This window comes from Linepithema humile, chromosome 2, assembly GCF_040581485.1.
Source record: "Linepithema humile isolate Giens D197 chromosome 2, Lhum_UNIL_v1.0, whole genome shotgun sequence".
In the NCBI taxonomy this organism is placed as follows: Eukaryota; Metazoa; Arthropoda; class Insecta; order Hymenoptera; family Formicidae; genus Linepithema; species Linepithema humile.
The window spans coordinates 24,460,915-24,476,018 of NC_090129.1; the positions used below are offsets into that span (position 1 = coordinate 24,460,915).

The 15,104-nt window shown below is 41.9% G+C and overlaps 1 protein-coding gene across 3 annotated transcripts in view; it reads right to left on the bottom strand.

Annotated features, from left to right (window-relative positions):
• Teh1 (tipE homolog 1) overlaps positions 1–14,293 on the bottom strand; it is a 38,266-nt gene extending 23,973 nt beyond the window's left edge. The window contains exons 1-4 of one of the 3 annotated variants that reach the window (XR_010888607.1): positions 11,467–14,284; positions 10,600–10,933; positions 9,999–10,205; positions 9,028–9,215 (exon numbers count right to left, since the gene is read on the bottom strand). Coding sequence is in view for 1 of the 3 variants with exons in the window: in XM_012359738.2 (XP_012215161.1) it covers positions 10,600–10,933; positions 11,467–12,034 (902 nt within the window). In the remaining 2 variants the exon portion in view is untranslated. Of the gene's footprint in view, positions 1–5,435; positions 9,216–9,998; positions 10,206–10,599; positions 10,934–11,466 lie in introns of those variants that run through there. The other 2 variants (XR_001099977.2, XM_012359738.2) reach the window with 2 other exon arrangements.
• Positions 14,294–15,104: the final 811 nt, after the last annotated feature.

Consider the following 15,104-nt stretch of genomic DNA (forward strand, 5'->3'; position numbering starts at 1 on the left):
GATTCTTTGGAAACTAATTTAGCCAACGGCGATTGCAGAATTTTGCAACGCTCCACCGTCTCTCATCCTCATTAAATATGCTTCTATCTATCTACTTTGAGTCAAAGATATTTTGATAATTAAAGGCAATTAAATTAACATATTAAACGTTACAAGGTGTGCGAGCTCCAGCCTTTTTACACTCGAAATTATGAAAATTAGTTTGCCTTGTATATACATAAAAATAAGAAAAAAGTAGAAATTTAAAAAACTGAGAATTGTGTTTTTAATTACTTTAAACAAAATATAAAAATTTTAATAATTTTCAGCTATTCACGGCACGAGATGAGCAAGAGAACAAATCGGCATAGAGCGGAAAAACAACAATAATGAAATTCGGCTCGACTTTACACACACCTTTGGTATAAAAGTGGATAAAAGCCGCACTAATAATAAATCCCGCAGCGTCAAATCGACGTAAAGCCGTTCCGCCTGGCGGCCCGTACTATCCCAGTCGTAAAAACAAGCCAAGAAATTTAATTTCATTGTGGCTTAAGCGGCGGACGATTCGCTTGGAAAACGACGCGACTTGGGTTTTGTTAGACCGCAGCATCGGTTTGCGCCGCACCAAACGGAAACGGAAATGGGAAAATAATTACGACCTGAAATTTTAGTTTAATTAACCGGGTCCGGAGATTCATCATTCGCGATAGCAAGTTCTCTTCATTAGCCGGCAACTGGGAGCATCTCGTTTCTTTATCTCACAAAGAAGGAACCTTTTGAATTAAAGCGCTGGCACACCACGTTGCCGCGTTTTTTGTTCCGCACCCAAGGGAGCTTTGCCGAGCAGCACAACAAGTCGCTCTCGTGTCCAGCAGTCTGGATGCCGCGCAAATTCCCCAACAGCAACTTGTAGCTGTCAAGCAAGTATATTTCTGACGCTCCACTGCGCGAACAAGAGAGAAAAAAAACGACGATGTAACTCGATATAAAAAATTTTACCCTTTTCTCCGCGAAACTTGTGGAAAGAAATGTCACGTTGCCGACATTCAAAGGAGAATTTTGCGGGAAACTAAGTGAATACTCGCAATTAGTTTATATAAATTTTGTTGCGCAAAGATATCTTCCTTTGTGTTATACAATAAATAACTTTCTCTTCTGTAAGCGCAACGAAGGTAGGTACGTGGAAAGTGAATCTTCCTTTGAAGACATTTATCTCGCATTTTTCTGATTCTCTCTCTCTCTCTCTCTCTTTGCACTTATGGCGAAATATTTAACGAAATATTCAATGAAACAAAACAAGCCGCTGACTGTGAATCGGATAATCCGTCGCGGGGCATATATCAGAAATAAACGTGACAAAATGGCGAAACAGTGAATATCGGATATTGTCGAGAACGAATAGAACGGAGTACATTTTCGACGCCCACGCCAGTCATCTCTCCGGGCGAAGGGTAGCGGCGAAAGAAATGCCGCAAGAAACTTACGATCTCTCTCTTTTTATCGCAACACCGATGTCCTTGCCGAGCTGCATTCTTCTGCGAACCAACCACCTCGCATCGGTCACGGATTTTTCTCATCCGGTTTTGCAAGTCCTCGCAACGTTTAGCCGCTTTTTTTCCCCCGCTGTCCTTCCCAGAAACGCAGCGGATCAATATAATTTTCCTAAGTGATCTGTTATGTATTATACGTGTGTATGTATATATTCATCCGTCCGAAGCAATCGCGGAAATTGAATGTACATTTGTTATTTTGAAATTGACGGATTTATAAAAAAAAGAAAAGGCAAATAAGATAGAAATTACCAATGTTATATAATTGTTAGCAGAGAGAAAGAAAGATAAGGAAAATACGATTCCATTTTATAGATTTATATCTTTCGTAGTATCTACAATTTCCAACGAAATGCTTTGTTCTTTCACTGATCCATATCGGAATTTCCAGACACATAATTTCGAAGACCTAACAGAAATTCGCTCGCACACTGAAACCGAGCTTAGTGGTTCTCTGAAACGATTTTGCGGGAATCGCTTTATTCGATTTCCACGGAGACCGACGGAACCCTCCACTTTGGCTCGTATGCTTCACTCAAGTACACACTTGCATCGACTTCTTACTTGAGAAATCTAATTTGCCGCACTTATGTGCTGTAAAATTTAAAACGTAATCGCGTATTGGACGGTTCGTATTTAGAAAAATTTTTTCACGATACCTTGTAAAGAAAAATCACGCGATTGACGCATTGTATATCTAATATCTAATTTTTTCGTACTAAAAAGAAGCGTCAAAATTTGACGATCCTTGATTTGAAGTGGTCCAAGCAACAAATATTGAAAAATGGTTCAAGTAGATAAATATCATGAAAAATAAACGTGAAGAGTTTGTAGAATGAAGAGATAAATATTAAAAATAAATGTGAAGTGGAGTTAAAAATATTTTTGATATTTTAACTTGTTTATTTTTTTCCTTGAATTTAAACACTATAATATTATTTTTATTAAAAAAAGAATAAACATAAAACTATATCAATACTTTTTCTAAACCTTTTTTTCTTTATGCTTAATCTTTCACATGTTATATTTAATATATGTTAAAAATAAACGACTGTATTATATGTACATAATTTGTGTTATCGTGCATGAAAGAATTATCATTTTATTTAAAATGTATGAGAAGAATTGAAACGCGAAAATTTTGGTAAATTTTTTATATCTATATATTTCGCCCACACACATTTTTTTCAAATTTGTTATTTGAACCACTTTGCATCAAGAATCATCAAATTTTCACGTTACTTTTTCATATAAATGATATTATATATGATACATCGTTATTTGATACATCGTTTTGTGAGATATTGCGGAAAAAAATGCACGAAGAGAATGAATTACCAAATCAAAATAGTTTGCTGGCGGTGTTAACAAAACGAGGAAAGTACTGACTTATCTAGGTGAATGCATGAATCTCATATCTGAAATACTTTTCGCCGTATCGTGACTACTCTTCACTGGGAACTGGCAGCAGGACGACAAGGGACACGATCGATGAGCGCTGTTTCGCCATCTGTTCCCCGGACCGCTTGGGAACTCGATTCGACGCTCTACACTTCGTGCATAACTTATTCGAGAGGACGTGCTAAACGTATTAGGATCGTTTTTACGCTTGGCCAATGGACAAAGATTTACCGGCTCACACGCAAGCTCGATATACCTGTTTTGCCGTGCCTGAATAAATACTGGACGTGTCAATCATCGCGTCCTATTGCAGAAATGCAATCGATTTGGAGTTGTCTTATCGCGATCATTCTGTTTGACAAAGTTGTTCACGATGGACATAAATTGAATTGGAATTATTCCATCTGCAAGTAAACGCACGTAATGACACTTGTAATTTGTAAATAGCAACGCAATTGCTGCTTTGAAGCTGCTCGAGCGACTCAACGATCCAATTTTCTGTTTTCGAATATTTTCGATTATGTTTCAAATGTTACTTATTATACCGTCCAGAATTGACTATCAATATTTTTTTGTATGCCTATAAAATACAGAATAAAAACTATCAAAATAAAGCGAAATCGATATAATGAAATCGAAGCAATTGAAACCCGAGGCTCTTTTATGTGACAACTCCGTTTCATAAAATTGTATGTCAATCGGCGATGATTAACCGTCCGACAGCGCCGGTGAATAAACTGCAGTTTAAATGGAGATAGTGATCTTTACAGACTACATTATCAATAATTTATTACACGTGCTGCGCGTGAATTCCGTCGCCTGATTAAACTGATATTATCGATTTTCAGCACTGTTGCAAATTCGTTATTGATTTCAATTGTCGTAAACAATAGTTGCCCCGCGGATTTTATCGTGAATGTAAGCGTATGACTTTTTAATTAATTTTTATCACGAGAAACGAGCTTCAAAGATATACAAATAATTAAAATGTATCGAGGCAGATCTTCGCTTTGCGGAAACTCAGGCTCTCGTCCAACGCAGGCATATATGAAGCGCACTTCAAAGAGATGTCATGACCTGCATTCCGCTCTTCATATTGTTTCTAGCATGACGACTTTTCTTCATCGCGCGGCAAACGGCAGCAACTTTTAGTACGATATCGCGGAGTGGTAAACAACAACAGCGCTGACACCATTTCAAATAATTTGAAGGGGGAGGAAACCGGTGCAAAAATTTCAATAAATAATTCAATGCTGCTAAGTTACGAGTCTCATAGATTTTTTTGGAGGTATCAAAACAAAGAAGTTCCATAATATTTTTCACAAATCTATTCGTTGCGATGAAATGTAATTTAGCTTCACTTCAATCACAGAATTTGCGAAGCAATATTATCACAGTCATAAAAATATTTTCAGCTTCATCTCGTTTCACGGCTCTTCCAATTAATTAGCTTGATTTCCGCTATTCATTAAAAGGAGTTATCAACTCTCAGTAATCCCTGATTTTGCGATTTTCAGTTTTACGCGTTAAAATCAACCCTTTTATCGTAATTAGAACCGTGAAATAAGAGTTTCAATAAGAGTTCTCGCGGTATTTTTCACGACTTCGTTTACGTCGAGATCAGTTTGTCTTTACTTTTAAAAGGACCGGAGTGCTTCCACGGCCAGAACGTACGTCAAAAGCAATTAAACTACAATCGTGCCTAATGGCGAGCTAGATAACCACACCGAGCAGTGGCGCCTGCCACTACGTAGTAGACGTGTGCAATATAAGATCGCAATGGTGTGCACGCGTATGGGTGCATAAAGCGTGGACTTGTATGTGTAATGCGCGACCTCGAAGGCGCGTCATGAACTGATTTAGTTTGATCGAAACTGTAATTCCGCGAGATGGGAACAAGCGCGGGCGCACTGAGCGCGGGAGCGCACGATTGAATAAATAGTCAATAACGCAGGGATTCTGAATAGGTCCATTGAAAGGGCGGTTGGATGGAGCGGAGGGGCTGGTATAATAATCGGGCAGTGCAATTTCTCAAGGAGTTCTGCTCCCGATGAAAAGAAATGAACGTGCGCGTGACTCGGTTGATGAACAAAACGTTTGTGCAGATAACAATGCGGGAGGAGGAATAGAAATACAGAGATTTCTATTATGATTTTGATCCTAACGGGAAACAGATGTAAGTCAGGAAATTAAACGTCTACGGTTAGAGATAATTTTATGCGCCCTCCGGTAATATAAACCTGAATTTACGCTATTCGAGATATTGATATTCCAGAAAATGTAAATCGGTATCTGCGATATCTCCGACTTCTCCTTCATTTAAATACTTTTACTTTCCTTTTTATGTTTTTAATTGTAATTGAAGAGAAAAGAATGGCTGATTATGCGCGAATATTATTTAATCCCGGATTATCTGACTTATTTCAACTCTCATGAATTGCAAAGGACCCTAAACGGCGGCGGAAATGTTGATTTTCTCTGGAGAGTTCGCAATTAATACCCTTTTCGGTTTCCGTTATCCTTCTCCGTCGGGTTAACCCCGTTGCACGTTAAGCTCCATAGAGTTAATCTTCCTTCGATGTATCGCCGTTACCGCAAACGCCTCCGCATTGGAGGCAGTGGCAGTTATACACCGTGTGCAACACGAAGCAATTAAGCAACGGTATTACAATTGCATTTTGCGTGCGCCTCGACAAAGTCGGTCGCTCTTAAGCTCCGTATGATCGTACGCAAGCTGTAAAATTGTGCGTACTCATGTGCGGATTTAGATGTGAATTATGTTCATGCGTTTATAACCGATCGCGGTAATTGATTGCCCGAGGAATTATGCAGCATAATAATTATGATAAAGTGAGTCATTTTGTGCGATAGAATGCCGTTCGTAATGGAAAATTTTGTTCAAGTTATTTCGAAATGAAGGGATACGATAATGGCGTTATTATGCAAACAGGTAAATAAAATGCAATTTGAAAAAAAATCTTTCACGATTTCTTGATAAATGCATAAATTAAACATGTATTCTTTTCATTATTTCAATCGTTTAAATTGAATCAAACCATCCGTATAATTCCTTTATAAAGAAAGAAAATATTCTCTCTCCGCGTTCGCATAAATATTCATTTTTCGATTTTATCACAAATTATATGATTCATCTGTTTATAGAGCCGGCTATAACGTATGCGAAATAAGTAACGATGCGTGCGTGTCTATCATAAACAATCGTACCTGCGCTTCGAATCGCTAAATATTTAATAAGATTGTAAAACCGGCAGCACATGCCTCTCGCGGAATGCAGGACAAATGCAATTTGCGGGCGATTGCATTGCGTGCGCAAGACAGTGAACGATCCACCTCTGTATCTCTCTCTCGATCACTGCCAATTTTTTTTTTTTTTTTACGACGGCTCGCTCCGCGAGCGATGTGCGGAATAAAGCAGCCCGTGCCTTCATGCGCCCCGAAGCGCACAGGGGAGCATTGCTCAAATGTCAAATTAACCGTCCTACGCCGGCGAAAGCCAGAGTTTGCGCATAATTGGAAATTCCGGCATTTGTTCGTCTCATACCTGAGTTCAATTACGGGACAATCAGGATGAGGATGACGTTGTAAATTTGTAGACTAATTTGCACTTTTACGGTCGAATTATAAATATCGCGGAAATGTAGAACAGCGTGTTTTAATCTAGCATTTTGTTAAGCGTGTCACTGCGATTGCACACAATCTCGTCATTATGCACGCATATATAATTCGCACGAAATTCTTCTCTCGATTAACTGCCCTTCGTACGTTCAAAGCGACTGCATTCTCTGATGTTAATTCAAAATTTCATTCGTTCTCGCGTTAATATCGGTCGAGGAGACTTCAGCCGCGCTGTAAAATGAGTTCCCGAGACTTTCTCTTATTCACGTGTTGACACGGAAAGGCGGCTCTTTTCGGAGCGCTGTTTCAATTAAAAGTTCGAGAGGATTTTTTTTTTTTTTTTTTTTTTATCTCTATCCGTTCGCTTATGCAGGTGTCGTCTCACCGTGATCACAAGTTAACGAGTACGCCTAAGTGCACCACTTCGCTCCGTCCGTCTCGAGAGCTCGACTGATTTTCAAAAAAATAGATCGCCAAGCACGTCAAATATTATTTCACAAGATATACTTTATGCTGTGCAAATTTAAGAAAGCTTACTCTCGCCGGAAGCATCTCTTTACGGGAAATGGAAGTACTCCGTATTCCGATTACAAAGTCCATTTATTTCGCATAATTTATACTCTGTAAAGCTCGAGCGAAAAGTTTGTCGTAATCGTTAGCATGATTGAGGAACACGCGAGTGTATTTCGCCGAGGGTGAGTTTTCGCGATCCGAGAAGAATTTCTCGGATTTCATAGATCGGGCCGGGCTTGATCGGTCTGTCCCGTGGAACGTCTGAGAAAGGATACGGTAACGGAATTTGCCGTACTTCATCTTTACCCGCCTTTGATACGAAACATGATCTCCCGTGGAAGTGACACGCCGGCGGTATCGCGTGTCGCGTTTTCTCTCGATCGTGCGCGACGAATTTCGAGGATTACAAGCTGCGAAACGGAGGTCGAACACCATGGCATGCAAAATCGTCGCTTCGACAGATCGCTCCGAATTGACCTCTGTACGCCGCGTGGAATGCAGGAATATCACTTTTCATCAACTCCACCATTTCTTACAACATTTTATTTCGTACTTTTTGCCCTTTATAATTTTTCTCTAAATTTCATCATTATCTTATCTTTACTTGTTACTACTTAAAACGAGAATCGACGGCGGCGGCTATCTCACCGAAAGTAAAGTTATCGGGACACGAAAGGGGTGACCCCGTGGGAAATAATACGCCAGTTTCATTCAGACAGCATGCGATTACCGGGATAATCCCGGGACGAGTCCCGGGCAAACATAATTACATTATTGCGGATTACAATGATTTGTGCGACAAACTCTCGTGGTCTGGCGAGATAAAAACGAAAAGCCCTGACAACGGAAATACCGTTTGCAATAGAGGTGCACGCGATATATGTCCAGCGGCAAACAACTTTGCGAAGAGAAGCGGGTAAAGGAGAGATGTAAAGAGAGAAGAGGCGAAGTGCGAGAAGGAGAGAAGGCAGAGAAAGCGAGAGAAACGATAGCAGCACGGCCAGGGTCGCCGGTTAATCCACGTCTGATGTATGACAGCCGAGGCTGACATTTACTAGCTGCCACCCTCGCCGCCCCCTCGATCCTCCGAGTTCTAATACCATCGCCGTGGAAATGACAAACAGACGAAAGTAGAAAGATAACAAGGCAGCCTTCAGGGGTGAGGGGAATCCAGCCCTCGAGGCGCGTCATGTTGGTTTGCGATGCGCTTTAAAAATGGCAGAAACGCCACGACTTTTCACTTCAATCGCCACTTCGACTTCACTTCCCGCATTCGCTGAATGTGGATTAATATTTCACCCTCGTCGTGCTGCAGCGCGAAATTCAATAATTTCCGGCGGCTCTTCGACGTGCACGATGATGGTATTATGGTTTGGAGGAAAGAGTAATATTATAAATGAAAATATATTTTTCACTCCTTCCATCCTTCCTGGCCTTCAAGCGCTATTGTTACAATCATTTCTTAACATACGGTTTCTCGGTATCACAATTTGGTTTCTTCTCTCTTTTTTTTTTTGTTTTTTTTTTTTTTGATGTAGCATTTATATGTATGTGGCATGCGTTTAAAAGATAATTCAGCGGTTGAGCAATCAATAGTCATATTAATCGTAAATCATATATTTTAAGTAGTATTCATAAAACTTTGGATATTTTTGGGAGAATAGAAAAAAATTACTAGAACTGTACATAAGATATTTTGACTAAACTCTTTTCCAAAATGAGGGAAATATTATATTTATGATTTGTATAACTACTCTGCTCAACGACTAAATTAGAGGAAAAATTAAGAGGACAGAGAAAGAGAGAGAGAGAGAAAGAGAGAGAGAAAAATATTCGGAAGAATGATAGATTATGCGAGTTACGCGCGATTGCTCTATGCTTGTTCACGCAACATATCAACGTCCGTGAGAACTGTCGATTATACCGAGTGCACGGAATTACTTACGGCGTCCGATCGATAACTAGAGATCTCTTTTTACATGTTCATTGCGTTGCAACGGAGAGCGCAGTCACGGCTTTCGGTGGCGCACTCGTTTTGTTAATGAGATGAATGCACCTTTTGGAGTTAATTAGCGGAGATTACGAGAGATGATGAATCGATATCCGATTTCCGTTTCTGCGATTCGCTCTTTTCTGTAATAATATGATAAAAGTGTATTTTCTATTCCTAAAGCAGCACTCCGTGTTCCGTCGTGTATCAAAAAACGCTAGTACTTGTAGCAAAGCATTTTGCATATAAATTATAGCGAAAGCGTCAGAAGAAACGTTGGTCTATACTACTTGGCGGCGGAGAACTTGAATTGCATGCAGTACAAACATAAGCTACTACAAATATTTAAACTGAACGATGATATTGCAAAAGCGAGGATGCGTCAAAGTTGATTTAAAAAATTCATTCGACAAACGGTTCTTCCTTCCGTTAAAAAAATCATTGAGGATTTCTTTTATTTTTGCTTTTATGTCTTCAAGGCAATAGAGTATTAATACTGGCTTTTCAATTAATTTTTAAAGAACAATTTTTCTGTATTTTATAGAATTTAATCTCGAAAGTTGCAAGTAATTTTGATAAAAAATCTCTATAGTCGACAGTCGACAGCTAATTTTTATTGAAATTCATGATTGAATTAATAATTATAATGGATAATTATAATTATAATATGATTAGATATCGTAAGTGTAATTAGATATTGTAATTAAATTGTAATAGTAATTATAATTATAATAGATATCGTATGGCGTGAAAATAAAGATATATTATTTGCCGATATGAATATGAGAAATAGAATAGTGGAGAAGTGCTAACGAGACTGTTCAGCTTTGATTACACGATCATATAAATTAATATTTATGCACAACGGAACACGAAGATTAATAAGATTACACCAATCAAATCTTGATAAATGATCTTTGTGATACCTTCTAAGGCAGTATTTGCAGCCGAAAGAGTTTAGCATCGTGTTTCACGACGACAGTAAATACGTTGGTAGTAACATCTTTGTTAAGTCGCTTTGTCTTACGCATGGTTTAGAAAGTTTATTTGCCTCGTCAAATACACCTTCTAAATCGGACGACTTCGGGCACGCTTCTATAACCCGTTATCGATTTTTTATACTCATGCAGCAGCTGTAATATTACAATAATTGCGATATTAACACCAATTTATCAATTTTGCATATGACTTCATTATGAGTTGACGTCATTATGAGTTCATATTGTCAATTTGATTAATAACAGCGCGCGGATCCGCCGCTTCGTAAATGGCGTTTCAGCAATTTTTTTTACATATATATATATATATATCAAAGCACTTTCATTTTATGTCACAACTCTATTCTACACTCTACTCTATTCTAAGTACGTTCCATTCAACGAACAAAAGTTAAATTTTAACTCATTCCGTAACAATTATGTATCGTGGATATATACGTTACTAATATCTGTACACTGTTAAAAAAATGAACATGTCTAGGTATACAAATGTGTTACTGAGTTTTTGTACTTTGCCGAACCAAATTACCTGAGATCGTTGCCCCTGGATCTTCTCATGCCGCGTGGCGGGTGCCGCGGCGGCGGCGTGCACCTGCAGTCACAGTGCATCACACACAGCGCGACGCTGGTCGCGAGAGTCACTACGAAAGGCGCCGCGAAGAAGTGCATGATGATAGCGACCTGTGCCTCGCGATTATAGTTCGCCATCACTATGCTACCGTTCACCCGGCTGTAATGGCAGGGGAACCTCGCGCCCTCGTAACCCAACTCGCGGGTGAAGTTCACGCAGTCGACCACCGGCGGATATCCGCAGCCCTTGATGTTCACTAGCAGCACCGCCTCGACATCCCCCGGGGAGGACACTGCTCAACAAGAGATATTTTACAAACGGAGATTAGCATCGGGATGGAAAATTTGAATTTTTATGCTCGCCGAGCACGCATGCAATCTGCAATCGTCGATCTCTATCCAATTGGAACGGATACCAATTTCTCTTCGATTTCTCAGGCGGCACATTCTATTTTATAGTCAAATAACAATAGAAAGGGAGATAACAATTTCGAATGCCTATCATGTTTTCGAATTTTATAGCTTCCGTCATATGTCTCTCTTGTAGTTTACATTTCGTGACACAAATCGAACGGTACAACGGTGCTTTGAAAAGATAAAATTATTTTTTACTACCTCATATTTTTCTTTCACCTTCTTCTCTTTTTATTATTACGTATTACGCGATAAGTTGAGTTAAATCAGATTGCTACCAATTTGAATTTAATCCCCGATTCGATCGCCAAGTCGTCGAATGTTTTTGCCAAATACAATTTCTCAGTCACGCAATTAATTACGCAAAACATACATGTAAATGCTAAGAAACACTGCAACTTAATAATCCTACCGGCAGTGACAGTGTCCAGAGCGGCGGTGGTGTTCGCGGTCGTGTTTTTGCCGCCGGTGTCGTTCCTCATAGTCGCATTGCTCCACGGCGTGTACGTGACGTATATATGAGTACACCTGTACACATCACTGGTGCAACCCTCGCGGCACGAGCTCCATGTGCAATTGAACAGGCCGGCGAGGTCCTCGCGTCGCGAGGTCGTGCAGATGACCGGTTCCGGCGAGAAGTCCGCCGCTAGGGTGCTGATGGCTGGATCGACGTAGAGCGGCACCAGGAAGAGAAGGGCCGCGCCACCCGAGGTGGCGACGAAGGCCAGCGCCGACGTGGCGTAGAAATTAAACCGCTGACGGCAGGTACGCCGTGGCGGTCGGCGCCGCGACGCGCTGAACCCGAGCTCCAACAGCTTGCGACGACGTAGCTCCCGCTCGTGGAAGTCGTGCCTGCCGTCGCCGCCGCCGTCGCCGCCGCCGCCGCCGCCGCTGTCCCGACGCTGATGTCCGCGATCGTAATCGCTCTGGCACTGGCTGCAGCTTGCCTCCAGCAGGAGCTCGGAGCTGCTTCCGCGCATCACCCGAGAAACGGCTGTCGCGAGAGAGTGAGATGGGGACGACGCTACGCGGCTGGGCTTCTTCTACGGCTTCTACGTCTTCTTCTTCTTCGGATGGTGCTAGCTGCTGCTCGATGCTCGCTTCCGCGACGATTCATCGAGCGCGCCAGTCTACAGGCCGATCATCGCTTCGTTCGTAGACCGTGACGACACGGGGGGATTTGTTTCGTGGAGTGCCTCGATCCTCCGGGATCAACTGTCGAGCGGGTACGCGTCGACCATCGTTTTCCGGGGACGAGACGGCCGGCGAGGGACGGGGGAGGAGGAGGAGGATCAAGTCAACTCGATCGCGATCCCGTATTTCGCTAGGAACCATTGAGCGGAGGCCGTTTACTAGCTCAACGTCCCGTAATGCGATATAAGATAACCGGGTAACTTGGTCGCATAGGCCGATGAAGATCTCATCGAACGATATGAGCTCCTCGATACAAAAATCAAACGTAATCTGCGACGAAAATGTAATTTGCGTTATTCGATATTCTCGATGGACGACTTCCGGGTTATTTCACTAACGAACTCTATTGTCGCGAGCTTTCTCCCGAAATCTCGAGGAACACCATGAGGGGCGATCTTGCGATCGATGCAGCGCGCTCCGTCAAGCTCTAAACACACCTTCCCGCGTCGACCTTGGCTCGACATTACGCGGACAGATCGGTGAATTCGATCATCTTCAAGTTCGAGTCTCGTTCAAGTGGGTGCTTGTAAATCTCAGCATCGCGCAGATAGGCCACGTACGGCTCCTCCGAGTGCCACTCGACTTTGCTCCTTCACTTTTCAACCGTAGACAGTCTCCGCCTTATCGCCTTATACATGACGACCTTGCACGCTTTAAGGTTCTTTCGGGTTATCAAATTGAGCCGATCGATCACGACCTTTCAGCCGCTGCCGTTTCGCAGCAAATCGTGCATTTCGATAATAATATGCGCGCAGCTCCGCGCGCACGCATTAAAAAGAATATCTTCGAGAAGGCTGTGATTTTCGCGCGTTAAAAAAAACACGCGTGCTGAAATTGTTAGACCGTTGATCCCAAGTTAGGCTTGCGATTCGTTTTTTTCTTCTTCGACTATCTCAGTAAGGCGCACGTTGTGGTATTTGAACGACGGATATCGGAGAGCCGTAGGAGCTCGATATCGCGTTTGTAAACTTGTGACAACCGCGTCGACGTGATGCGACCGTGTGTGTGTGTCTATCCTCTACGTGTACCGGTCGCACGCGAATTCTTAAGATTGATCGATAATTATGCTAGAGGAAGCCACAATTGTTTAACGATATTCTTTCTCCGCTTTAATGAAGGCGCTTCTCATTCGTATATACGTCAGCGAGCTTCGTTACACCGCTTCGCAATCAACAGCAGAGCGGGGTCGCAACACTTGACGATCCGCCACGCGCTCCAGATCGATCCACCGTCTGTCTACCGAAAAGAGTAAGCACTCGACGCACCCTCGTAATATGCGGAACCCGTGATGCGAGCCTTCACCGGCTGACTCCTGATAAACGAATCCCCTTACACCGAAGGACCATTCGCGGTTAACTCAAGGCGGATCCTCCTCGACTCGACACCGAGCTCACATTCGCAACTGGTTGCCACGCAGCGGGTTGCCTCGGCATCGATACCGGTCGCGCGTCGATCCTGAAATTCCCCGTCGCGCGACTGCCCGTCGCGAGGCCGATAATCGATCCGTTGATCCTTCCCTGGATACATAAGACACGCACACCGGCCGTCTGCGATCCGGATCACCGACGATCTCACCGTCCGATCCTGCGAATCGGAGAACGTGTCTCTCGGTGAAGGCTCGCCAAGCGCGACGGATGGGACCGACAGATGTTCTGCGCGGGGGGCCTCCTCCTCTCGCGTACGAGCACTTGCGCGTTTCTGGCGAGTGCCGTCCGCCTCGCGGATCGCGGGTTAAAGCGTGACTATTCGACCACCTCGGCGAAGAGTCCTCGACAGGACAGACCGTGGTCCGAAGCGACAGGGCGGGGTTCTAGGCGCGCATGAGCGACGGATGCAGCCCCTCGCCCTCGTACCCCGTCGTGCCACCCCCGCGATGCATTCTCCTTGTTTACGCTCCTGCCTGTCCCGCCTTGCTTCCTTCGCTCTTCTGCACGGGGTGTCTCAAACTCACCATGTAATATTTCAATAGCGAATAAAATTTATCGACATTGATACCATTTTTGAAATTCTATGAAGAGATATAACTTTGTGAAAAATAAGCCTATGCTTTCACTAGAAGGTTTTTACATTTTATTGCACTTGTGTTTTAGCAAAATTGACTGATCGTACGATCGTTGTCAATATTTTAACGGTAAATTTCGGTCGAAAAACATCACCATCGCCTTTTTCCGCAGAGACTTAAAATATTTTAATATTTTAATAATTAAGCTTTAAAGAGAAAGAGAGAGAAAGAAAGAATAAAATTTTATCGAATTCAAATCCAATTTTGGATGAAATAACAGATAGAGCTTTTGCTTGATAATATTAAAAAAACGAAATTGCTCTCAATAAATTATGGCTCAAATAATATCGGTACTTCGATAATCGTTTTAAAGAAAAATGAGTACTTCAAATTAATTGAAAATTCTTTGAAAATACTACTCAATAGATCTAGGACACTACGTATATATCGTGCTGAACCGGTGCTTCAACGCGCGGTCTCTTCCTTTTCCTCTTTCGCCTTCCTATTATCATCTTTTAATTGCGTCTTATAATGAAGCCAATTTTTTATTCGGAGTCTTAGTTCTTTCGCGTCACAGCGTGTGGACAAATGATGACTTTAAGCTCTTTTAAAAATCGTTTGATGGACGAAAGTAAAATATGATGGACAACTAAGTTTGGTAAAGTTGAGAGACTTAATCTAGGAAATAAAACTGTGAGTCGGAAAAGATGTATGAAAGATTTTTTTTTAACAAGTTTCAATTTGCAAAGAAATACAAGGATAATTTAGTGAATTTCCTTTTTTGAAGCACACATTTTCCTTTTATATACCGTAAGCAAAATATCTGTTACGCTGTGATATAAATTGCGATAGAA